The sequence below is a fragment of the Serinus canaria genome, chromosome 2 (genome assembly GCF_022539315.1).
Source record: "Serinus canaria isolate serCan28SL12 chromosome 2, serCan2020, whole genome shotgun sequence".
NCBI classification, from domain to species: domain Eukaryota; kingdom Metazoa; phylum Chordata; class Aves; order Passeriformes; family Fringillidae; genus Serinus; species Serinus canaria.
In genome coordinates this window covers 147,516,505-147,541,037 of record NC_066315.1, presented here as the reverse complement: position 1 = coordinate 147,541,037, position 24,533 = coordinate 147,516,505, and the positions used below count along the sequence as shown (strand labels likewise).

Below are 24,533 nucleotides of genomic sequence, written 5' to 3'. Positions count from 1 at the left end.
TTAACTCTTCAGTGGGAACTTAGTCACTGAAGGGTTGTTTAAATGCAGCGTTCAAAGAAGTGCAAATTTGTAAAAAAAAAGAAATGAAAAAGGACTAAGTTGTGTAAGTAGGTCATAGAGATTGAAAGAAAAGCAAGAGAAATAGATTGCTTATTTTTAAACTGTCCTCCTAAAAAATTGGAGTTTATCCTGTGGGAAATTTCTTGGTAACATTAAGCTGGGAAAGCAAGTAGTGGCTAATTATTGGTATTTGCCCTTTATGAGACACCATTTGATAGTACTGTTGCTAAAGAATTTCCACAGTATTTATGCTTGAAAATTCAATGTCAAGTTTGATCATTTTATGTAATAATTTATAAGGCTATAAACAAGTCTAAACCTAAAATATCTTTTTAAGACACAGTATCGAATAGATTTTTTTAAAAAATCCCTAAACTGGAAAGCATTTGCCAAGTTCAGAATTATTTTACTGTTGTTCTTAATAAAGAAATCTAAATCCAGCATGGTGTTTTTATGAACTGCTTGTCAGCCAGGGTGAACCTTCTTCTGAAATACTGCAGCTGCATAAAAAACTCGTGTGCAGGAAAATGAAGCAGATGGCTTTTGAAAGTAGCAGCTGGTCTAGAAAATACAAGGCCAGTGATAGATTTCTCCTTAAATCATAGCATAGGGCTGTTCTCTAATTTCTCCATCTTCACAAACATGGGCTTTCCTTGTTTTCAAGTTTTATTTTAAATTGTTCCATCTGGAATTGGCTGTCCATTTCTGTAGCTGGGAGACTGTCCATTATTTTCTGGTAGATTTTGAGAAGTTAAAAGTGACACCATCAGTAATTTCCCCATTCAGTTAAAAAACCAAATATTTTATAAGTCTTGACATCATAAATAAAACTGGGCCTTTGTTTATGTGCCCATCTTCCATGTGGTAGAAGTCTCTTAGTTCACAATGTGTTCACCTCCTTTCTTTTGTTGTGATTTAGGAGTATCTTTGAACTTTTGATGCCCAAAATACTGGAGACAGAAGAGAGATTTCTGTTCTGGCTAAAAAAAAAAAAAAAAAATTGTTAAGAATAAAAGTGTTTTAAATAAAGTCACTTGTTGCTGAATATCAGGGTAGTAAAAAATCAGGAAATATGGTGTAGGATTATGTGGGATTTCAAAATCCTTTTTCCTTTGGATATTACTGCCCTTTCTAAGCATTTATTCACTGGTGGTAGGTGATGTGTATTCTGTATGTGGGGGCAATGACAATTTTGTTTCATTTTTAATTTTATCAGAACAGGTGAAAGATTTCTTTTTCCTGCCTCTGAGAGGTGCCTTTATGCTTGGCATTCCTATTTTCCCCACTGCAGCCCTTTTTTGTACCAGTCTGTTTGTAGCTGTTGTGGCCAAGAAGTCCAAATGTGAAGTTTAGGTCACACTTTAATTCTGATTTGCCACCCTGTGAATGAGCAAATTTCAGCAGAGTTGCTTCCCCTGGCACTGCAGTAGTACTTGCCTGGAAGCCTGAAGCAGTTTTTATTTCCATTATTCCATTTTAATGGAACTTAAGTAGACTAATCCTTTCCCCCCAAAGCATGCACCTGCTGGACTGTAAATCTGACTTCAGCTTGTTAGAACATACTAAAAAAAATCCAAGGCAAAAGGTTCTTGAAATCAGCACAGCAGTTTGCAGCAATAAATTCCTTTTGTCTCCTATCCTCCTTTAAACTGTTCTCCAATGTATTTTTCTCGGGGAGTTGAGATAAGCACATTATGTGGGAATACAAAATGAGTAACTCAGTGGAAGCAAATATGTTCCAAGCAACATACACCAAAGTGACTCACTTCAGTTTCATATTTTGGGTTTGGATTGTTACCAAATAAAAAGTATACAGGATTTTAGCAGTGTTGACACTTGAATTCTTAATCCTGGTGTCAGTCCCAGAGTTTGCCTTGCTGATCTTTCTGCATTTTTATTGCTGTAACATTGTGACCATAAAGTATTGGAGATAAATACAGACTTCATGTAATTTTATCATTGCCAGAGCATCTGGTCTTCAGTATGGGGTGTAAATGATGAAGTGGCACACAGGTTTAATAGGAGCACCTTAAAGGCTTTGTTGAGCTTGAGAAAGAGATCAGGGGTTGCTGTTTTGATTTCTTGTTTGGCCACTTGGGTTTTTGGGCTGGTTTTTTCAAAATTAGATTAGTTTATATTAATCAGTTTTGTCTTACAATCTAGGTAAAATTAAGGTATATTAAATAGCATTCTGTGGGGTTTTTTTACTGGTTTGGCCTTTGGAGAGATCCCATTCTGAACAATTAAATTGCAGAGGAGATTATGGCAGTGGTGTTTGATCTGCTTGAAAAGGATGTGTGTGTTTATATATCTGTGTATATATAGACAGATGTGTTCTTCAGCTTCTCCAGGTATTGCTCAGTTACTTCAATTTCCAAGCCATAGGAGGTGCAGCTGGAGGTCTGCACACACTGCCAGGGAGTGTGACAAGCTCACAGATAACAGGATCTCCAAACCCCACAGGGAAGGATTCATCCTCTCTCTTAACATACTGCTGAATTTGTAGTCAGCAGAAAAAACCTGATGGGTTTTGTTAGATTTCTAAGAGTTCAGTTTTTGTGCCTTTGTGTGTATATAGGCTTTGTGCTCTTGAAGATGGGGCCTTTGTTTGTCTGACCCAGAAAATATTCTCATTTCTCTCATTTAATTATATTAACAATAATAATAATAATAATAAAAAAAATTATAATTGAGCAAACACAAAAGGCTTCTTGGAAAACTATTCAATTGCCTTGTGACAGTGCATTTAATTACCATTAAATTATCTCTTATGTCTCTTCCATTTAATATTTGCTCAGGCTTTTTCCTTAGGAGGTTGTGCTGAACCTCCTGTGAAATTCTTATCTAATCTCTGCACAGGCATTAGTTCATGCATTGATCTGATGCCATCTCAAAGAGAATAGTCAAGCAAAATTAAAGGTGATAAGAGAAGTTCTCATTGGTATTCTGGGAGTAGAAATTGCATCTACTTTTTTTTTTCCCTTGCTGAAATTGAAAGAAGAATGTGTGCAGGCAGGTTTATGAAAAAAGGGAAGATCCAAGCACCTTTGGCTATCCATAGTAAGGCACTGTTAAATCCAGACCACTGGATTCTCACCACAGGTTTCCTGAAACTTATAATCTTTTATAACTCAGAAAGTTTAACCACTAAAATAAGTAGGTGTACATAATGTAAAATACTTCTTTTTCCCCTTCTATTTTGTTGAAATGGGGGATGGTATTTTACATTTTCTTAGTCAATATCTGGTGTCTGTAGTTGCAGAGTCAAACTGGGAACATGACTGGAATTTGTGAAAGCTCACAAGCTGCAGGGCAAGAGGAGATAAACCCCAAACTTTAAATATTTGGGTAATGTTGCTTATTTATTTATGGAATAGGAGGCTAGCAGCATTTTAAAATTATGTTTGCATGAAACTGGAGATGCTCTTAAGCTGTTTAGTTTAACAAATTGAGCACTGGAGCACTGGAATCCACAAAGCAAAGAACTGTGAAGATAAATGAATCCACATTTGATCATAACACAGTGGGTCTTAAATTAGCATTTTTGAGTGGAGGTTTTGTGTGTCAGGACTGAAAAACCACTTTGCTGCAGCCAGTTCTTTGTGGTGTCTGAGTACCTCAAGTAATAGGAGGATAACGGCTTTGAAATTTCCTGGTGATGCAAAATTGTTAAAATGGTTCAAAAAATTGAATCTGTAGTTTCAGGGGGAAAAAATAAGTTTAATGAAATAGAAGTGGTCAGTCAATGGGTATTTGATTTGGGTGGATGTAGGGCAGGTCAGCCAAGGGATTTTGTGAACAGGTTCACTTGGTAGGTGAAGTAGTTTAGGCTGTACATGAATTCTCAGGAAAAGGGCATGGCAATTTCTGGAATTTGGGTATCCATATATGATCTGACCCCATGTTCAACACTTTTTTTTTTCATTTTGAGGTATCCCACACAGACCTGAAGGTGAAGAGGGCTGTGCTGTTGCTCACCATCCACGTGTTTGCAGAGGTCATTTTTGGCAGTTTGTGCAGCCTGAAACTCCATTCCTGATTTACCTGCCCTGAGCTTCTGTCTGACAGCTCTAGTGCAGGAGCAGTTCAAAGTCATTTCTCATGAACAGAGATCCTGGTGTAGTTTATTGCATTTTGCTGTTTATAGGATCACAGAACCATTTAGGTTGTAAAAGACTTGGAATATCCACCACTAACCCAGCACTGCCACATCCACAGCTGAACCATGTCCCCAAGGGCTGCAGCCACACTTTGAATGGCTCCAGAGATGGTGATTCCACTGCTTTCCTGAACAGTCTGTTTCCAATCCCTGACCACCCTTTCACTGGAGAAATCACCCTTATATCCAATCTAAATCCAATTATTTAAAGTTGTGAGCATAATGAAGAGGAGAATTATTAATTTATATTGTGTATACTATTACTATGGGAATACAGAATTATTATTTCCATATGTGTGTACAAATAGCACACTACATGATGCTGAAGGGCAATTATTCTCCTGTCTCATTAGTATTTGTAGGAATTGAATTGACAATAGTTGAAAGCTCATTATTTTGTCATATTGAGTGCCTGTATGAATTCAAATGTAAGAAGCTTTTTTCTCTCATGTTTCAGCTATTGTAATAATTCATTTCTTATTCTTGCACAGTTTAATGTATTTCTTCTTTCATGTCTTTCAATAACAAATTAAAACTTTTCATGCAGTTCAGGTCCAGGACGTTTTTAGGGATTTGTCTATGGTTTGGAGCAGGAGCAGCTGCCACAGTGGTGCTGAGGGAATGCTGAGGTGGATGCTCACATGTTCCAAGGAGAATGCAGAGTGGAGAACACCTCCAGCTGTTGGATCCACTGCTGTACTTCCTTACCTCCCAACTGATGCATTTCCTAGCAGTAGTAGTTTGAACGAGTTGTTCTTACAACTTGTCATCACTCGCCAAACCCTCTTGGTGAAGTGTGCTGCTTTCAGAGTGTATCATCTCCTCTTTATCTACAAGTCAGTCTCGTGGATTTTTGTGGGATTTCAGGACTCGCTGCAACTTTAGGATCTCAATAGCAACTTGATGTTTTCATAAGAGGAAAACAGGAGCTGTTAAGGAAAAGCTGCTGAGATTTCTTACTGGTGCAAGATTTGCAGAGTGAATATCTTGGGAGCTGGTTCTGTTCTCTCTTACTGACTGAATTTTTTGTTGTTGTTAGTACTGTATAAATTTCTTACTCCACTGTGGTGAAAGTATTACCTAAAAAATAGGATTCTGCCCACATCCATGCTGGTAAATAAAACAAGATGAAGATTTGAAATGTTTCCTGCTCTATATGGTCACCACTCAGTTTCACTCTTGGTTCTTCTTGCTAGTTCAGCATTATTTTATGCCAGTGTGCAGTACAGTTACATTCTTTTCTCTTTACTTCCATTTTTATTTTCACTGTAATTCTTGGGCATTTATCAGTTTTACTTGCATGATTAGATCTGCCTAGACAATGAAATCCTGTTGACCAGGACAGTTCAAGAGCACAGCCTGCCTTCTCCCAGCTGGAATGCAGGTGTGACCATCTGCTCAGTCCCTCTCAATTTTGATTCTATTTATTAAAACATCAACAATATTGACATACACAAGAAATTTTTCAATCAAGTTCATTGTGGTCAAAATGTGTTTTTTACCAAAGTTCAGCTCTTTTGTGGAGAATATGAGCACAAATTCTTTTTTCTCTTCCTGGACTGTGAATTGTCATTCCAGAAAATTAAGATGTATTCATTTGAAAGTTGTTGGGGAGTATTTTAGTCTGTGTTGGCACTGAACTGATCTTTCTGTGATGCCTACCTGCTTCTTTTGCTGTAGGTGAAAAATGACTATATGTTAGAAATAGCAGATCAAGTGGACCAGGAAATTGCTTTGAAACTAGGTTGCCTTGAAATCCGGTAAGCTGATAATTTAATTTATTATTCAACATCTTTCTGACAGAATATATACATTAATTTTGAAACTGCTTAAAGTTCATCAATTTCTGACCAGTAGAGTTGAATAAAACATCATAAGACCTTTTTTGCTATGAAGGAGTGTGAAGAAAAACTGAATAGACTGTATTGTAACTCATTTCTAGTGATTTTTAAATTAACATTATTTGAAAATTTTAATTAATTACATCTTGGTACTGCCTTTTGGGTGAATTCTTCATCTGAATAATTCAGAGGCCTGTAGAGTACATTTAAGTATGTTTTAAAAAAAAGCATCTGTGGTGTTATTTAGTAAATAGTCTTATGATTCTGCATATATAAATCCTGAAGCTAAAGAATGTAATTATAGATAAATGCTGCTACCTTTCCTCTCCGTAATTTCTCAATTTTTAATGTGCTGTTTTGAAATGATTAAATCTTAAGGATCCTTTTGGGTATTTTTGGCGTTCTTGTCAACTGTATAGACAGCTGGAAAATAAAGATAAATATATCAGATTAACAGATCCTTGAGAGGGTTCCCAGCTTTGAAATGCATGTGTTGAGTTTTGCTAATTTATGGAGAATTTCGAGCCTGAAACATTTGCTTTAGTTATGCTGATGTCTCACACAGGGAGATTAGGAAGAAGTAAAATTGATAAGAAATTAATGACAAATGTAAACTTGTTTGGAGAGAATAAGTGTCCTTTGAACAGTACTTTCCCAATTAAAAAAAAAATTAGGTTTATGAAATTTCCCAGGTATCACAAGGGTACCTGATGCCTTTGTTGCAAGTTTTGCTGATAGCCCCAGAGAAAACAAAAATTCTTTGTGTAACTGCAAACTTCTTATGCACTTACAAAATCATTGTGCCTTATTTCAAAACGTGGGATGAATGTAATAATCTGTGATGATGTTGTCAGCCAGGTCCTGCCTTCCTTGTTTCTCAAGCTGTGGCTCTTCAGAACATTTTGATGAGATATTTCTCATGGATGAACTTGAGATATTTCTCATGGATGAACTTCTGAGCATTTCTGAGCATTTTTTTCTGTGACAACAATGATCTCAGCCCTCTCCCAACAAAGCTTTCCTATTTATTAATTTACTTGTTAATGTGAGCATGGCTGGATTGGAGCAGTTTTCACCATCCCCTGGTTCTCCCTGTTCCAAGCACAGGGGGCTCTCAGGAGGAAGTGCAGTGTGAGGTGGAAAGGAGCTGCTGAAGGCCAGGTTAGGTCACTTTTGGTAGCAGCAGTGGTTTAAAATGCATCTAAAATGCAGTTGATTTGTAAAATAAAAATCTGATCTGTTGATGTAGAATAATAATGTACTTCATACTTACCTTTGAATTCATTCTGCCAATGTTTTCTGATGCTGAGTGGAAGTTTTGATTATGTTGATGTTGTAGTTTTAGGCTGAATTATCCATTAATTGTTGCTTTCAAATATTTTTCCTGACTTCAGGAGATCCTACGGAGAGATGAGAGGCAATGCTTTAGAAAAGAAGTCCAACTATGAAGTATTAGAGTAAGTATTGTGCTCTAGCTTGAGGTTTGAACTGTCCCTTCTCTGCAGCAGGAACAATAAATTCAGTTCAATGACAGAACAGCTCTGGTGTAAGTTTTCTATTCCATCAAGGTTGTTAAGATATAAGAATTTTATTTAATGTGAGAAGAGGATGGTGAAACCCATTGAAGTAGGAAAATGCCTTTAACTCTCCAGAGAAACAGGTTTGGAGTGGTTTAAACTTGATCAGGAGGCTCACTGTGGTTTTCAGCAATTTTGCTAATGTTTGTGGGATTCACCAACTCTGCTTGGGAGGTGATTTTATTCCTCAGTGTTTTTCTGTGCCCAGTTGCATTCTTCAGCTGACTCATTTGTGGTAAAGTTTGAGTTACTTGAAAATGTTTGTGGTATTGTTTTTGTTTCTGTTTGCTCACTGTGGGCATTTTCTGAGACGTGACCTTGCAATTAACAAGGTTATTGTTTATCTGAGTATCCCAATTTTTAAGAAGACCAAGGAGCATCCTTGTAATGAAGTATTTTGTTTACTTATTTGTGTTGTGCAGGAGATGGCTTCAGTTCAAGCAAGCCAAAGTCCTTCAGCTTTTTAGCAAAAACCTGAAAACTGGTTTTATTTGTATTTATATAGTGGATAAGGTTTCAGACATACATGCACCAATGATATGCTCATCTCTACTAATTACCCTTGTGAAAAGATCCTGTACAGTTTAACACAAAATTGGGATAAAATGTTGTTGCAGCAGTGAAGTCTGGATTTTTAAATCTTATTTTTAATGACAAATGAGTGTTAACTTTTAAAGATGTGAAATTAGAGCATTTGGAGGAAGAATGTAAGATTTTATACAACAATGAACAAGTTTACAAGGATTTTTGAGGGATCTGTGATATTACTAGGTAAAGATAACTTTGATTAATAGCCTGCTTATTTAGTATTTCTGTAGTGCTCCTTTATTCAGATTTTTTAAAACTCTGGTTTTGTTTGAATTAGGGACTTTTAAAATTTTTTTAAGGACTTCAAGTTTTTGTCTGTCGAAATAGTCTATAGAAAATTATATTGTAATTTCTTTAGAAATATTAGTAGAAACATTCTGGCTGAGGAAACACATCACAAAATGAGAAAAGACTAATAAAAATAAAGGGGATGAGCAGATAGACAGGACTAAGAGGGGATATAAAAAAAGATTTGAAAGTATGTGAGTTATGGTTGGTGTAATTCACACACATATGTTCAAGTAAGAACTTGAGTAAAGTATTTTTAAGTCAGTTTTTTAGCAAGTCAGAAGCTACAAGCATGAGTAATTAGGTTAATGACTTTGGAAAGAATGAGACAAAGGAAAGCAGGGTCATAACAGGTCACCCAAAGTATAAATTAATAATTGTAACAGGTGAGAGTTCCAGGAGGATTCAGTGTGGTGCTGCTTTCAGTTTAACAGTGATTTCTTTCCTTCAGTTTGTGTTTTTCAGACAGTGACTGCTTTGGTAGGAAATAATAAATTGCTGCTGTGAAAGGCATAGTGAAGCAAAACCCTGATATGCAAAATGTAACAGCTTAATGCCATGTGGAATTGGATGTGGAGAATTGTGCATTTTAAAAGTTTTTTCTTTTTTGAGAACCAAGATGTGATTTGTATGGGATTTAGCTGGGAGAGATGAAGGATAAAACCACCTTAAACTGACTATGAACAGATAATTACAAGCTGGAAAGGGTCTGCAAAAAGTGCCAGTGATCCCCAAAATGCATTAATTTGATCTTATCACCTTAATAGCCCATAAATGTTTAACTGCACAAGTAATATTTATTGCTCAAGTGAGGCTTTTTGGTGTTTTTTTGTGGGGGGATTGCTGGTTTTAGGACATCATGAGGCACTTAACCAGCTGAAAGCAATTTTTAAATGGCCCTTTTTTGCATTGGGGGTGATTGCTCCTTGGTTGCCTTTGTCAGATGTCTATTTCATGTATACTTGTCTTTGATCAGATTGTCATGTGAGAACAGATCTGGGTGGGAAATGGTAGATGGGATCAAATTGTTAAGTAGCCTTTAATAGTTGGGCCTTCATGGACTGAAAGAAGAATTTCTTCATAATAACTGTGAAGCCTGTTAGTGAGAACAGGGATAATTACAAGTACAGAAATGGGAGCTGTAGGAAGGAACAGGTGCAGCCACAATTTGGTAAAATGCATGTTGAAGTCTATTATGTTAATCTAATGTTACTTTTTTTGTTGTAACTTGAATTGAGGTGAAAAAGACATGATATATGCTGCCTAAAGCTGCTTATCATTGTAAGACAAGCAGTATCACCTATGAGTAGTTGGTGTTTTATTAATCCCATTGAAGTTTGTTCATTAAAAAACTGAATTCAGATTTAAGCCCACGAGTAGCTGGAGTAGATGAGGTTAAGTGCCAGGCTGTAGTAGAACTGCATGAACAGGCTCTCAGTGCTGCTTATCTCTTGTTGGCAATCAGAAACCAGATGGCTGAATCCTTCATCCAGAGCCCTGAGTTGGTGTCTCCCTTGTTGGCCATCCCACCCCACAGAGCACAGCTGGGTAGGAGTTCGTAGGGTTGTGTGTGTAGAACTGTTTGTATGTTCCAATTTCCAGTGCTTATTCTCTTATTTATAGGTATCCATAAGTTGTTGCTGGCCAGGGCATTAAATCTGTGTGGTTCTTTTGTTAAATTCTCCTCCAGTAAATAAATTTGCTGTCTCAGCTGAACACAGGAAATGCTTTATTAACAAGTTTTGTTAAGAGTTGTGCTCTGTTGTACTCTGCATAAGAATTTCTTCTCAGTTTGTTGCACCCAGATCTGTACAAAAGGCTGCACTCCAGCTCGTCCTAGTAATGAATCAAATGAGGCTGTGGCAGTCCTGTGCTGCAGAACTGTTAAAATCAGGGATACCAGGGTGATGGGAGGTGCTTCATTTCAGAAGCACCAACTCTTTCTGAAATGCTTAATGTTAAACTAAAATATCCCTGTCAAAATGTCTTTGCATATTATTTAGATGATAATAGTGTGTTAGATTCATTTAACTGTGTGGGATGATAAACTGAGTATCATTTGCATTTGAGAAGAAATGCATGGAAGGAATTAACATTTATGAAGTTTTATAATCCTGCAGCTTACTGTCATTGCACAGATGCCAGTGCTGCACATGAACATTCTGCTTCTCCTGGTTGAGGATGTTTTTAGTCTGAAATTGTATGCTACTCATCTTCAGAGAGCTTTAAAAATACCCTGGTTTATTCTTTGAGTGAGCTTTTTATATTGACTTTAGTGTTGGTTTTGTTCTTGTGCTGTTAGGTAGCAGTAAATAAATTCTGAGTATCTCTGCCTGCTAACAGCTTCTCCTTGCTTTGCCAAGTGACAGAATTCCAGATGTATTTCTGGGGATGTTCAAAGCATGCACTCATGGAAAGCTTGCTTTCATACTTGTTCCAGAAGCAGATAAGAATATTTGAAACAGATGGTAACGTCCTAAATTTAAAGGAAAAAAGTAAATAACACCTTTGAGCCATAAATCCTTTTCCTATTTATATTTTTCTCTTATTTTTCCTTTTTTACATGAGAGTTTTTTGCATTTGGTTGTTTAGTGGTGTCTTCTGCACCAATGTCATTGGCAACTTCTTGAGCACCTTTTTTTGAAGCTGATGTTCAGTAGTAGTGACACAAACACATGTCAGACATAAGCTTGTGCAGCACATCAGAACTGGCTCTGGTTCTCAAACCAGGGCTGCAACCCAATTTATAGGTGTGAACGTGAGCTTGATAAAGTCAGTTTGCAAATTTTGAGCTCAGAGTCACCTGATTTACAGTGGCAAAAAGTGAGACTGCTTGCAGGAAAAAGTTGGTAATTTTTATTTGCTTAGTATGAGGAAAAAATAATAGTAGAAATTTAAACATCCTTTTAATTACAGTGCTTCAAAGGATGGATTCCTGGATTCCTTAGGCCAAGCTGGGGCTCTGAGCAACCTGGTCTGGTGGAACATGTCCCTGCCAACTGAATAGTCATTAGGGTCCCTTCAAACCAAACCATTCTGTAATTCTTTTTATATCTTCTGCTCCCATGTTGTTCCCTTCTCACCTGACTACATGCTCTAAGAATATTTTTTCTATATACTTGAAATTATTAAAGTGTGTACAAATAACAGTTTTCATTCTCAAAACTCCTCTGTGCCCAAGCCACCATTTCAAATAACAGACTTTCCACACAGGTACCTGGTTAAATAATAGTAGGAATATAACAATATTTCTACAATTTCAACAATATCCTCAATATCCTTTGGGGTTTAAACTAGAAAATGCTGCTGTGCCACATTTGATGTTGGAGTGTCTCTAATTAGAATTTTACTGGTAGTCTGTTTGTTACTCTGAAGTTTTCAAGGACCTTGTTAGGAAAATGGTTTAGTAATCGTATATGCTAGTTAAAAACAAAACAAAAAACCAGACCCAAAGCACCACCTTGAAAAGAGAAATGTGATACTGCACAATGTTTTTGGTATTAATGCTGTGTGTATTTTTTCTTTCAGGAAAGATGTTGGTTTGAGACGGTTTTTCCCGAAGAGTTTACTAGATTCAGTGAAGGTAATTACAGTCCCAGTCAATCCCATACTGCTGTAAAGTGTCAGAAATCTGAAAATTACATTATAGTTTTCACTATACAGTCCTAAGGGAATTGCTGTGCAGTTTTGCTTTGTGAAATAACATCCAAGCTGTCCATGGGATTGGTGGGATCTGAATCCCAGTCATGCAGCTGGCAGGACAGGGATAAAGTGATTCACGTGGCCTTGCTGAGCTGCTGTGAGAGGGGCACAGCTCTGCCTCTCAAACCTTGGGGGTAAAAGTGCAAAATAAGTCCTTGGAGCCTCTTGGATCAAATAACTTTTTTTTTTTTTTCCCCTAAAAGAAAAATGAGACTTCTGGAGAAAGTGGAAGGGAACATGTAAGAAAAAAGAATATTTTACTGGAAACTTGATAAACTCGATGCCTTCCTTGCTCAAGACTGTATCCAACTTATTCAAGGAAGATTTCCAGTAATTTCTGCTTAAGTTAATCCTAGCTAAGACTATAAACGTTCCTTGAATCTCGCTCCCATTGAAGTCCATATGTTCTCAGAGTAAAAAATGCAAATTTTTCTCAAGTGTGTTGAAAAGGGGGATTAAGAATGGTCACCAAGTATTTTACATTAATAGCCACCTCAATATGAATGTCCTGGTAAAATGTCTCTTACAATTCATACATGAAAGTATAAATCATAAATTGCTATTTTGGAGCTGGTTTTGGTGAGCAGTGGAGCTTTATAGAGATAATAGAATTCAACTTGAGCTTTGGAAAGAATCTGCATTGTAATTTAAATGGGTAAACACAAAAGGTCTGTCATGACAAGGTTTTGTTTCAAAAGACTTTTGAAAATCAGAAGCTAATGAAGTCAAGTGGATTTAAGTAATCCCCTCTGCATTTTAATTTAAGCAATTATCTGAAACTGTATTTTCTGCTAATGGGGAAAAATTGTGGTGAAAGGCTCCAGACGTAAAAGTATGAATAACTGTCTCAAAAATAATATTATGGAGCCAGAAAACTGACTGACCAAGAAAACTGCACTTTGGAAATCCTGAAGTGGGGAGAATAGCAGAAAAAAGTAGCAAGAGTTGCCAGAAGGTGAAGCTGAGTAGGAACCTTGTAAAGACACGAAGAAAAATGTTGGACATAAGAAGAAAAACAAGGGAAGGAAAAGTGTGTCTGCTTTTCAGTGAAAATGAAATCCCTGTTCAAAGTAGTACAGGATCAGTCCAGATCCTTAAATTGCTCTTCCACTTTGTGAAAACCAGGGAATTTGAACTGGCAGGAAAAAGAAGGTTCCCAATAGCTGTGAAATATAAAATTAATTATTTCTCTCAATTCTCTCTGCTTTGAACAAACACAGAGGGGGAAAAAAACAATGAACAATGGTTCTTAGAAATACTTTTAAGAGCAAGTTTTCAGTGTATTTTGCTTAAAGTTGCTATTTGCAGATATTTCTGATAGATGCTTCTGTTATGGAAGAGGTGTTTGGGGGATGTTCAGCCTGGAGAAAAGAAGGCTTTGGGGAAACCTGAGAGCTCCTTCCAGTGCCTAAAGGGGCTGGAAGAGAGCTGGGGAGGGACCTGGGACAAGAGATGGAGTGGCAGGACACAGGGAATGCTTCACACTGACAGAGGGTGGGGCTGGATGGGATATTGGGAGGAAATTCTTCCCTGTGGGGGTGGTGAGGACCTGGCCCAGGTTGCCCAGAGAAACTGTGGCTGCCCCATCCCTGGAAGAGTCCAGGGCCAGGTTGGATGGGGCTTGGAGTGACCAGGGACAGTGTAAGTTGTTCCTGCCCGTGGCAGGGGGGGTGGAACATGATGGACTTTTTAAAGTCCCTTCCAACCCAAACCAGCCTGTGACTCTAATGGACTTTCTATCTTTACACCTTGCTTGTGGTCTTAAAATTTAAAGTGACCAGTTCTTCTTGGTGGACTGAAAAGAGCCAGATAACATATGCCAGTGTTCCTGGCAGGAAATGTGATGCTGGAATTGGTCAGGAAAACAACCTATGGGCAGAATTTCTGATCAACTGAGTAGCTGAAATACTTGGGGCACCAGCTGACAAATGCTTTTTAATTTTGTTGTGTCTTGCTCCTGGTATTTGCCAGTGATAAGCTAAGGCTGAGGTTTGCACTTGCCTTGAAGTTGGTTTTCTCTGTAAAAATAAAGATACCAGGGAGGTCCAGTGTAGACCCTGGGTGCCCGAGGGAAGTTTCCTGACTCCTTAATGATCCACCCTAGAGTTGGGTCTGCTAAATTGACAAAAGAATTTGGAATTACACCAAAGTTACAGATTTCTTTGGTAATTTGGAAGTCTAGTATGTGCTGAGAGGGCTTTTTTTTCCAACCTGTGCATACATCATTGCAAAACTGATCCTTTTGTGAATATGCAGCACCCTTGGATTAGTAACTCCTAACACTCCACAGAAACATTTCTGGCTATTTTGACTTCTGAACGTTCTGTGAAGGCTTTCTAAAAATGAGTGTCTAATCTGCCTGGAAGTGCTAACGACAAAAGGAAGTTGGTATTTGTGTAGTGCCTGGAGCTGTTAACAGGCAGTGTAGGAGAATAAAGAGTTTTACTGCTGTTGAAATGGGACATTCAGATATGTTTGCATGGAGGAAGAGTGGTAATTCCTCTCTTAACCTTGACATATTGCAAAGATAAGCATGGTTTTGCTTTCTGTCATTGTTGTTAGTTGGAAGATTAATTTTAAAGGCCATTCAGTCACTTAAGGCCAATGTTTTTATTCACAATTCTTGATAGTTTGTTCAGACTGGGGGCATCTTAGAGATACTGCTTCTCAGTCCCTGTTTTTATTTTTATTTTCATATGAGTGGCTGCCTTTCAGGGATTATACATTATGTACAGGCAGATAATTCAGTTTTTTAAAGTGTTAGTTTAGCTATCCTTTGTACTGCTCTAAGTGGTTATTTGTACCCTGAAAACAGTTAATAAAGTGCTAGACAACATAGTCAATGTAGTTTAAATGTTTGGTTTACTTTTTGCATTCAGTCTACTACTTAAATTTCATCTTTCTATATTGATGTTTTTTTGCTTATTATCAGACTGAAAGAATCCACTTTATTATGGATAGTCAAAGTTATTGTGTGCAGAGATTAGAATACAGCTACAGTTGGCTTGTTATTGGCAGGTAAGAGAGAGAATGGTGGTTTAGGTTTAGAAACTCATATGAAGGTATAAATTGTTTTAGTTTTTTTTGTGTTGGGACACAGTTCAGAAGTTGAGAGAAATGAGGAACTTGAAATAAATATTCCAAGAAGGGTTAACATGTGGTCTTCTATTATAACTTATTTAAAATGTTATTAGATATCCTCTCTGTGATAGAGCAGAAATAATGTTGATCCTAAACAGAAGTTAAAAGGCAGAACTACTGCTTACATTTGGAAGCTTTTTTTATTCCTTGAGAATTGTCTGTATTTTGTTGATAAAGACACTGTTAGTTCTACTAAGTGACCAAAACTCTTAAAATATCCCTCAGCTCTTAGATTTGAAGTAATTATTCTCCAAATGTTTTGATACACAGGCCAAAACACTACGGAAATTAATCCAACAAACATTTCGACAATTTGCCAACCTCAATAGAGAAGAAAGTATTTTGAAGTTCTTTGAAATCCTCTCTCCAGTGTACAGATTTGACAAGGAATGCTTCAAGTGTGCTCTTGGTGTAAGTAGAGGAATGTGACAGTCATTAGAATCCATTCTGGAGTTTTCAGTCCAATTGCTTTTGCTTGGTTCTGCAATCATTTTTTGCTTACGTCCTTTTTTCATGTAGAGACAATTTGATTTCATTAGCAACAAATGGTATTTATTGATTTTATTTAGAACTTTCTCCATTGACTGTTTAAAATAAATCATCATTCATTATTTGAGTAAGAATTGTATGTAAAATGAAATATTTTTCTAGATGCTTTGTTTGTGAAAGTCAAGTGCTTTTTCAGCTGTTTTCACAAGGAAATAAACTTGTCAACTTCTGTTAGTAAATTTTCACATAATACCCGTTAATCTCTACCTATTTTAAACAAATTTTGAAGAAGTGCCTCAAGTTTGGAAGGTTTGTGAAAATGGAGACTCCATGAGAAATTATAACTTGAATATCAATGTTCATGAGAAGAGGAAATAACAGGAAATCCATAATTCTCATGTAGACCTAAGATAAAATACATGGAAATGCAGTTTGAGTAGCAGAGATCCCCTGGAAAACAGTCATGAGGGGTTTTGCCACTTACAGAATTACTTGATTTCAATATAATTTTGTTTGAAGAGTTGTAAAGCTTCTAGATATTAATTACTTAAACCTGTAATTACCACATTGGATTATAGTATTCCATAGCAAGGCCTTGTCTTATGACTGAAATTCTGCCCTTTCTCCTTTGACTCCCAAGTCAAGCTGGATTATTTCAGTAGAGCTGGCAATTGGCCCAGAAGAAGGAATCAGTTACCTGACAGACAAGGGTGCAAATGTAAGTCTCCTTCTGGTTTGTGGGTTTTTCCTCAGTCAGTGTGTTAACAGCCATGACCTGTTGTGAACTGGGTGTCACAGAAAGGGGAGTGACCAGTCTGATCTCTGGGTTAAACCCAGCAGAGCTGGGATCTCTCAGCATGTACAGCTCTTAGTCAGGTATTAATTTGTGATTTGGGATCAGAGGAAAAGCTCTGCTCTAAGGTACAAAGACTGTGTCAGCTTTAGCACTGAATTTGTTGGCTTTCCTACCCAGTGGAGTACTCACTTGCAGAATTTGAAGCATTGGTGGGGACTTCTTACCAATGAAATGTGAATTATTCTGATTTGTTCTCTTTCTTAGGAATGTGTAAATGCAGAGCTTGTTTAACCAGTTGGTGAGCACATCTGTGCAGGCACTGCTTATTTACTTTCTTCATATCCTTCACAGCCTTTTCCTTACTTGATTCCAGCTGTATTTCAGTATTTCCTGTGCACCCCCATGGTGCAAGGGAGCTCTGTCCAGACAGATTCTTCAGCAAAATGTTTGGGAGCTTTACAATCACAGCTTAAGCTGAGCCCATGTCCAGCTTCCTATTGAAATGAATTCAAAAGCAGTGAAAAGATGGGGAAATCAGGAGCACAGAGCTAAGAACAAACCTTTTCCAGCAGTCTGGAGGGGTGCTGGGATTGTGTCCATGTGGTTTTAACCTGTTGAGTTTTCTCTGTTGACACCCAAGAGGTTGTTCCCACTTCAGAGTGTGCCTGGCACTGCTCAACAGTGACCTCTGTGGGCACAGTGGAGCTGGGTTCCTTTTCCAGCCACGCTGGATGTTTGTGTGTCTTGGGAGTGAGTGGCAGTGAAACTCTAGAAAGAAACAGAGAACAGATACCTGCACGTGTAGTTTGGGGATCAAAGTGTCCTTGTGCTTTTGCAACACCTGGGATCAAGACAGGCTATTTTGCTGTAATTTTGATTTTTTTTCCCTCATTTTTTGTGTTTTCTTTCTGCAGCCAACCCATCTAGCAGATTTCAATCAAGTGCAAACCATTCAGTATTCAAACAGTGAAGACAAGGACAGAAAAGGGATGTTGCAACTCAAGATAGCAGGTGCCCCTGAGGTATGTTTTTGATACTGTATGTGGTGATAAACTTACTGCTTTGTTTTTCCTTTCAAGGAGTGGGATGTAACACACTCCTAATGTGGCTATTCTCTATATTGGCCTTTTTTTCTGGGTTTGGTTTTTAAATAAATGTAAAGTTCATTACATGTTTTATGTTTTGCATCTGGTGCTTGTAGACTTTGATGTTCTTAGAAGAAGCTTACTATAAAAACAGAAGCTCTTAAATACAATTTAATAGCAGCCTGTGCATATGTATTGTATCCTGGAGAGGAAACAGAGCAATTCCACTTTTATGTAAGGAGGACATATGAAAGAAGGAAAATTTGTTCCCCTGTATTACATGGAAGCAGTGCTGGAAGTGAAATCAAATCTTTTTATTGGTCCAGTGCACCAGAAAGCAGTGGAAGAGCAGGATTGAGGGAGAGTGACAGATCTGTGATGAGTGATGAATGTTGGTAGTATTGAAATTAATAGATTGCCTGTATGTCTCTCATCTCTTTTTCCACTGTACACATTTTAGTTTTTAAAAATCATTCTTGAAATTGGGAAGGGCTGTTTTTAGGCAAAGAACAAATTGCTACAGAGGGTGGGAAAAAAGATTCCACCTGTGGGAGCTTTAAGGAATAAGCAACTTCTTCAGAATTGTCTTAATTGTAACTCTGAAAGTCATAGCAGTTGTATTCAACAGTGGTTTACATTTCAGAAGCCCAAATTAACACTACATTAGGTGGAGGGTTTTACCAGCTGTGCTTTCTGAACCTCCTGCTTGAAATTTGCTGCACAAAAGCTGAAGCAGGAATCTCCCTGCTCACCCACATCCTTCTGTTTACGCTTTGCAGGCGTGTGTAAAGTTCTGATGCAATGACACAGCTGTTCCACTCAGTGTCTGCAACTGCAATAATTCCTCTTTGTTGGTGCCTTGTTTTTTTCCCTTCTGTAGCCTCTGACAGTGACAGCACCATCCTTAACCATTGCAGAGAACATGGCAGACCTGATCGACGGCTACTGCCGGCTGGTCAACGGGGCCACGCAGTCCTTCATCATCAGGCCTCAGAAAGGTAAGGACACCTCCAGCCTCAGAGCTGCTCACAGCTCAGTCTGCATTTGAATACAAGACAGAGGTAGCAGAAAAACTCTCACTTGGGGGCTCTTTTCTCTCAGGGAGGAGCCATGAGAAACGCTGATAATAAATTGTTATTGCATCAAAAAATTGCTTAGTGGCTGAGAATTGCTTAGGCTGGTGTCAGCAATCACTGCTTTACACTAATTCCAAATTTAACTGGCAGAAGTGAATTGTAATTATTAAAGGCACTCCTAACAAGGGTGTGCTATCTTATAACATGATTCCAAATATACAAGGGAAAATTCAGTGAGGTTGGTTAAAATGCATTTGTGAGTGGTAATTTTTTAGTTTCTGCCTTTCTGCTAGGTAGTGAAATATCTCCATTTGAAAAATAAAAAAACTTGAGAGGTCTCATGAGTTTCTCTCATAAAATAACTAAAGCAGAGATAAGTTGTATAGTGGCTATCAGTTGTTTTTGTAACATCTCTCAAGAAGTGAGATGAGGTTGCAGGTACCCCTTGTTTTAGAAAGAATTTGATTACATTTCAGTAGAATTGTTTCCAGTTTCAGACAGCTTTAGTTATTGAGAAATATGTAAGCAAAGCTGCTTAAGAATGAAATTTTCTTCTTTCATGTTGTTCTCATCTTTACCCATGGGAATTCATCCAACTTTGCTGCTTTCTAGAACAATAAATTATTTCCTTCTTCCATGTTTGTAGTACAGGAAAGTACATAAACTATCCCAGCATCTCTCCAATGTGAAACTGAGTCTCTTTTAGCCACATTCTTGGTTTTTTTTCTGCCACAGGTTTTCCCTGGGGTGATGTTGTTAACATAATTCAGGTCTTTTCCAGGTCCTTCTATAACACCCTCCCCTGTGTGTGGCTCAAAAAAAATCCCCAAACTTAAACTTGAGCATTCACTAATAAAGAAATGTGACCTTAGGGTCTTAGATTTTGACATAAATATTTTGTATATTTTTACAGCACATGGTAATGTTTCAAATTATTCTTAAATTTGCATGGTTTTTTTGTTCTTTCTGACCCTCAGTGTGTGTGAGTGACCTTTAGCTCCAACACAAGCTGTTTTCTTAGAACCTGTGTGAGTTGTGCAGCTTTATCTCCACACAAATGAAAATCTTCCCTCAACACAAACTCAGCTCTCCAAGCCAACCTGGTGCACAGCTGGGTGATAATGAACCATTGGCCCCAAAATCAGACACACTAAAAGGATAAGCTAGCAACAGAGATAATAACAGTTTATTGTTCTAAAAATAAAATAGGCATCACAATCCAAGATTTCCATGTCTCTGGACTAATGTGTGCCTATGAGTGGTGGTCTTTTGTGCTTCTTCTTTTCTGAGAAATCATGGTTTGGGGTCTGCTACAATCCTTATTGTTCACTCCCAAAACTTTCCTTCTAATGCCATTTGATTGGCTGTTTCCCAGCTTGAACTGTTGTAGCCTCAGTTGATCTTATAAAACTTTTCATGTCTCTACATGACCTCTTCCCTGAATGAATGGATGGCTCTGACTCTGTCTCTGCTTTTCCTTTAGGGGCACATGTGAACTTTGTCCAGTCCTTGCCACTTCCAAACTGGTGGTGGTGCCCATCAAAACTGATCTGTTCTACTTGCAATTTTTCTTTCTAATTCCTCTCTTGCTCCTACCTGACTTTCTGAGCAGCAGCTGCTACATCTTCTAGGCTGACTGAGCTCTCTGAAGGGCAATATCTCTGATTTTTCTGTGCCCTGCACTGAGGTTTCTGGTAGGTGTGAATGCAGGATAAATCAATACTTCTGATGCAGGGTGTTTATTTGTGTGCTATTCTTGTAACACAGAATTTTAACATGGAGCAAATGAGCAGTGATTGAACAGGAACATCAGGTAGCACTGTGGGAACAGTCTTCTTTATGCACACATGAAGAAAACCCCTCCAGTTAAAATAAATTCTGGGTTTCTTTTGTCTGAGGTTTCTTTTTTTGAAGTTCATAGCAATACCCAACATATACATTAAACATTTCATAGGAGAGCTGTCCCCATCATGATCTGTATTCCCAGATCCCTCCATGGTGAGCTTTGATTGTATAAGACACATCAGAAACAAAACATGGAGCAACTCTTGATCCCTCAGATGTGTTTGATCCCCCCTTTGAGCTTTCCCATCCCCTCTTTGTTGTAAATTTACATTTATTGCAAGTGTCCTCATAAATTGTCTTTCTTGATTACTAACAGAGCCTGGTTTTGTGATATATGTCATGCTATCCATTAATGATCCAGTTCCTCTTAATTTGGAGACAGCACTTGGTGATGTTTAAGACCTGGACAGTATTTGGCATTTTTCTATTCTGTTTGTTTTATTTTTCATAAATATTTAGATGTATAGGTTCCTTTAGACCCATGTGGGAATGTTACACTTAATATTTGTATTTCCATTATCACATTTACCTCTTACAGGCCAAGAGCACAAATGAAAAAATTCATTAAAGTTGACCTGATTATCAGGTTTTAGGTTGTGGGGTGTTTATCACTCTCTACAACCACTTGAAAGGAAGCTGTAGCCAGATGAGGGTTGGTCTCTTCTCCCAGGTAACAAGTTACAGGACATGAGCAAACAGTCCCAAGTTGTTCCAGAGGAGGTTTAAATTGGATGCTTGGAAAATTTCTTCCCCAGAAGGGTGGTTAGGCATTGGAACAAGCTGCCCAGGAAGTGTTCAAAAATAACAAATCTAAGTAGTTGGTGAAGTTCTCCACTACAGTGCTTTTTGTTTTCACCCAGATTTACCCTGGGCATGATTTTGATTTAATATCTTGATAACATGTGTTCCCATTTTTAGGATACTGTTACCTCTGTAGTTTGGCCCCTCAGTGATTTTGCTTTCACAGCAATCCCATTTCTTTAAAAAATATGGAATTGGGCAAAAATGTTGTGGGTTTCAGCTTGTGAAAAACAACATATGCCTTAACTGGGATGCTGTTAGTAAGAAATTTTGACTTCAGACCTGCAGGGGTACTAATGAATATTGCTATTTTATTTGGGATATAAACTGTAAAAGGATGAGCACCAGCTTGAGCACCAGTGCCTGAAGTGAGCAGTTTGTATCCAGAGCATGTGGGCGTCTGCAGGATCAGGAGTTCCATGCTGATTATTTTTTTCCTTAATTATATCCAGTGATGGAGGAGGCCTAGAATCATGGAAGAATACCTTTAAAAATCATATGTTCCAACCCCCTAGGACTACAACCCCCTTGCACCTCTGGTACTACTTCATAGTGTTTGAGGGTTTTTTTGATACCTGGATACCTTTGTGTGGTGTTTTTGGTTTTTTTTAAAAACGTCTACTTGCTTTTCCAGCTTCCCCTGTCCATTTAGAGCCCTGCCCTTGACACATATCTCCAGCACACAAATGGGGTGTGTTGTCCCTTTCACCAGTCCCTGCAGGTACCAGGCTGTGGCTTCCAGGCAGTTCTGGGTGCTCCTTCCTTCTTCCCAGGGCTGAGCCTGCCTTGTCCACATCTCCCAGCTCCGTCAGCAGAGGGCAAGGGTCCAGGTCTCTTGCTCTGATGCAAATGAGCACAAAGCCACTTATGTCCTGTGGAGTTCAGCAGGGGACAGTGAGAAGGGGGATGATCAGGTGGAACAGTTTTGGGTATGGTGGACCCCTGTGTGCTGCTTGATTTCCCAGTGGATCTGGAAGCAAATACTCATTTCACTTGGGTCAGAGTCTCTGCTTTTCTCTGTCTATCCCCATCTTTTCCTCACAGTTTTCCAGACTGCTTTAATTCTCACCTTTCCTTCACTTTCCCTTCAATTCTTTCATCTTTCCTTCACTTCTTTTCTTGTTCTTCAGACTCATTGACTACATCAAACTACTGCTCACTGTGTAAGACCACTTTTATTCACATTCTCCTTATCTCACAAAGGGCTGAGAAAGGATTTGCTATTACAATGGAATCAAGATTTTGTTTTGTTATGATTTATTACATTTTATTATGACCCTTGCTTTGCACTTGGCACTGATAGGAAACTGTTCAGAAAGTGGGATGGAGCCTTATGGGAACAGAATGAGATTCTCTTCTTTAAGGAAATTTAATATCACAGTGGAAAGTCAGATTCTCTCTTTATCTCCTTTAGATCCTCTTTGATAGGCAGTGTTTGACTTCAGCACACACTAGCAGTTGCCACCTGTGGTATTTCTCACTTTTTTAGGAGGTTGAAGGAGGGAAAAGTCAGATCTGATCTGATCTCAGCATCTTGAACATATGAAGCATTGTGGCCCTGCAAGTGTTATGAAATCATTCCTATCAAGTCTAATGAAATCATTCACTGATCTTTCTGAAGTCCCCAAATATGATACTTTACCAAAAAGAAGCCTTAGGGGAAATTAAAATTCCATCTTTAGAATTCAGTTTGAATGGGATGTAGTTAACATGCAATGGAGCTACATATTAAAGAGCAAGGAGAATTATTTTGAGTAGCTGCTTATTAATAGTGCATCCATTACCTTGATTTAAAAATACAGAATAATAAGATTAACTGTGCAATTTAATGAAGTTCTTTTAAAGCAGAGGAAGACTCTATGTTCCAGCAGTAACATGTGTGATTAATCAGCACCATCTAAGCCTGAAATCCATTGCCAAGTCTAAGAGCAGCATTGGAACAACCAGAAGTAGCAGCATAAATTGGTGTAACCCAGAACCCAGGATGATTTCACAGCTAATGCTGACAGCTGTAGGTGTCATGTAAAAATTAAGGTTCTTTTGAGTGTTCTTTACAGCCCTGGGGAGGCTTGCATAGCAGTGGGCAGGACTCTTGTGCCTTTTTCTTCAAGCTTGGTGTCTTTTGCCCAGTTTCAGTCAGATTGAGCCTCTTGTGCCCATTACAGTCTCTTTTTTGGGTACCTGTCCCCCAGGCTTTACTGCCAGGCTGCACCTCCACTCCCTTGGTCTCATATTTGTTACTCCACACTATCTCTGTGGATCTGTGCCTTTTGTTTCCTTGCCCAAAGGTATCACTTACCCTAACATATCACAGTACCTTTATCTCCCACCTGCTTATATAATCTTACTGTTCTCCCTCTGCCCCCCAGTTCCAGGTGCTCAGGTGCTTGTTCTTGGCACCTTGCTGAGCTGCTCCAGGGCTTTGAAATTGCAGCCTCTGTTCCTCTTCTTTTCTGCAACTTCTTTTTCAACACCCATAATCAAACAGATCAAAACAGACTGATGTTGCTGAGCCAAATGATGCTTTTCTACCTGTAGACAGGAGAAAAAATGAATCAAGATAGTGTATTTTGCCATGTTGAGTGTGGCTTTTGGGCATTTCTCTGCTCAGTCTCTTAATACACAAAGGTGAGACTGTTGTTTACGCCTATAATTCCTGGAAATTTTAACATGGGAGAAAAACAAATGAGAATTTACATTGTTTTGTTGAACATTTTATGTCACCATTTTCTTCAAGTGTGGCCTTTCTCTCAGGGCACTTTATCAGAGCTACATTGATTTAGAGAGTGAAAGACACTTTATTACCCATCTTCTCTCCTCCCCTGCATATTCCAATCTAGTGAAAAGGTGTTCTGCTAAAGGATTAGTAACTTCCCCTCAGGAATGCCAAGGGTTTCATCAAATCCAATAGGAAAAAAAACCCCTTTGAATAGGTACATCCAAGGTCTCACACACATTAGCATTTTCAAAGAAAGACTGGCAAGGATTTGAATGTAGTGTACAAAAAGCTGACTTACTTTCTGGCACAAAACATTATTATTGTATAGTCTCAAGCCAGTGTGAAATCAATATGATAATATGTGCT

General features: G+C 38.2%; 1 protein-coding gene across 5 annotated transcripts in view; it reads left to right on the top strand.

Moving 5' to 3' along the window:
* PTK2 (protein tyrosine kinase 2) overlaps positions 1-24,533 on the top strand; it is a 189,932-nt gene that overhangs the window by 109,427 nt on the left and 55,972 nt on the right. For all 5 annotated transcript variants that reach the window (XR_007777015.1, XM_050971676.1, XM_050971675.1 and 2 more), the window contains 7 exons: positions 5,900-5,979; positions 7,455-7,517; positions 12,042-12,096; positions 15,627-15,767; positions 16,486-16,563; positions 17,556-17,663; positions 18,607-18,724. Coding sequence is in view for 4 of the 5 variants with exons in the window: in XM_050971676.1 (XP_050827633.1) it covers positions 5,900-5,979; positions 7,455-7,517; positions 12,042-12,096; positions 15,627-15,767; positions 16,486-16,563; positions 17,556-17,663; positions 18,607-18,724 (643 nt within the window). In the remaining variant the exon portion in view is untranslated. The remainder of the gene's footprint in view (positions 1-5,899; positions 5,980-7,454; positions 7,518-12,041; positions 12,097-15,626; positions 15,768-16,485; positions 16,564-17,555; positions 17,664-18,606; positions 18,725-24,533) is intronic.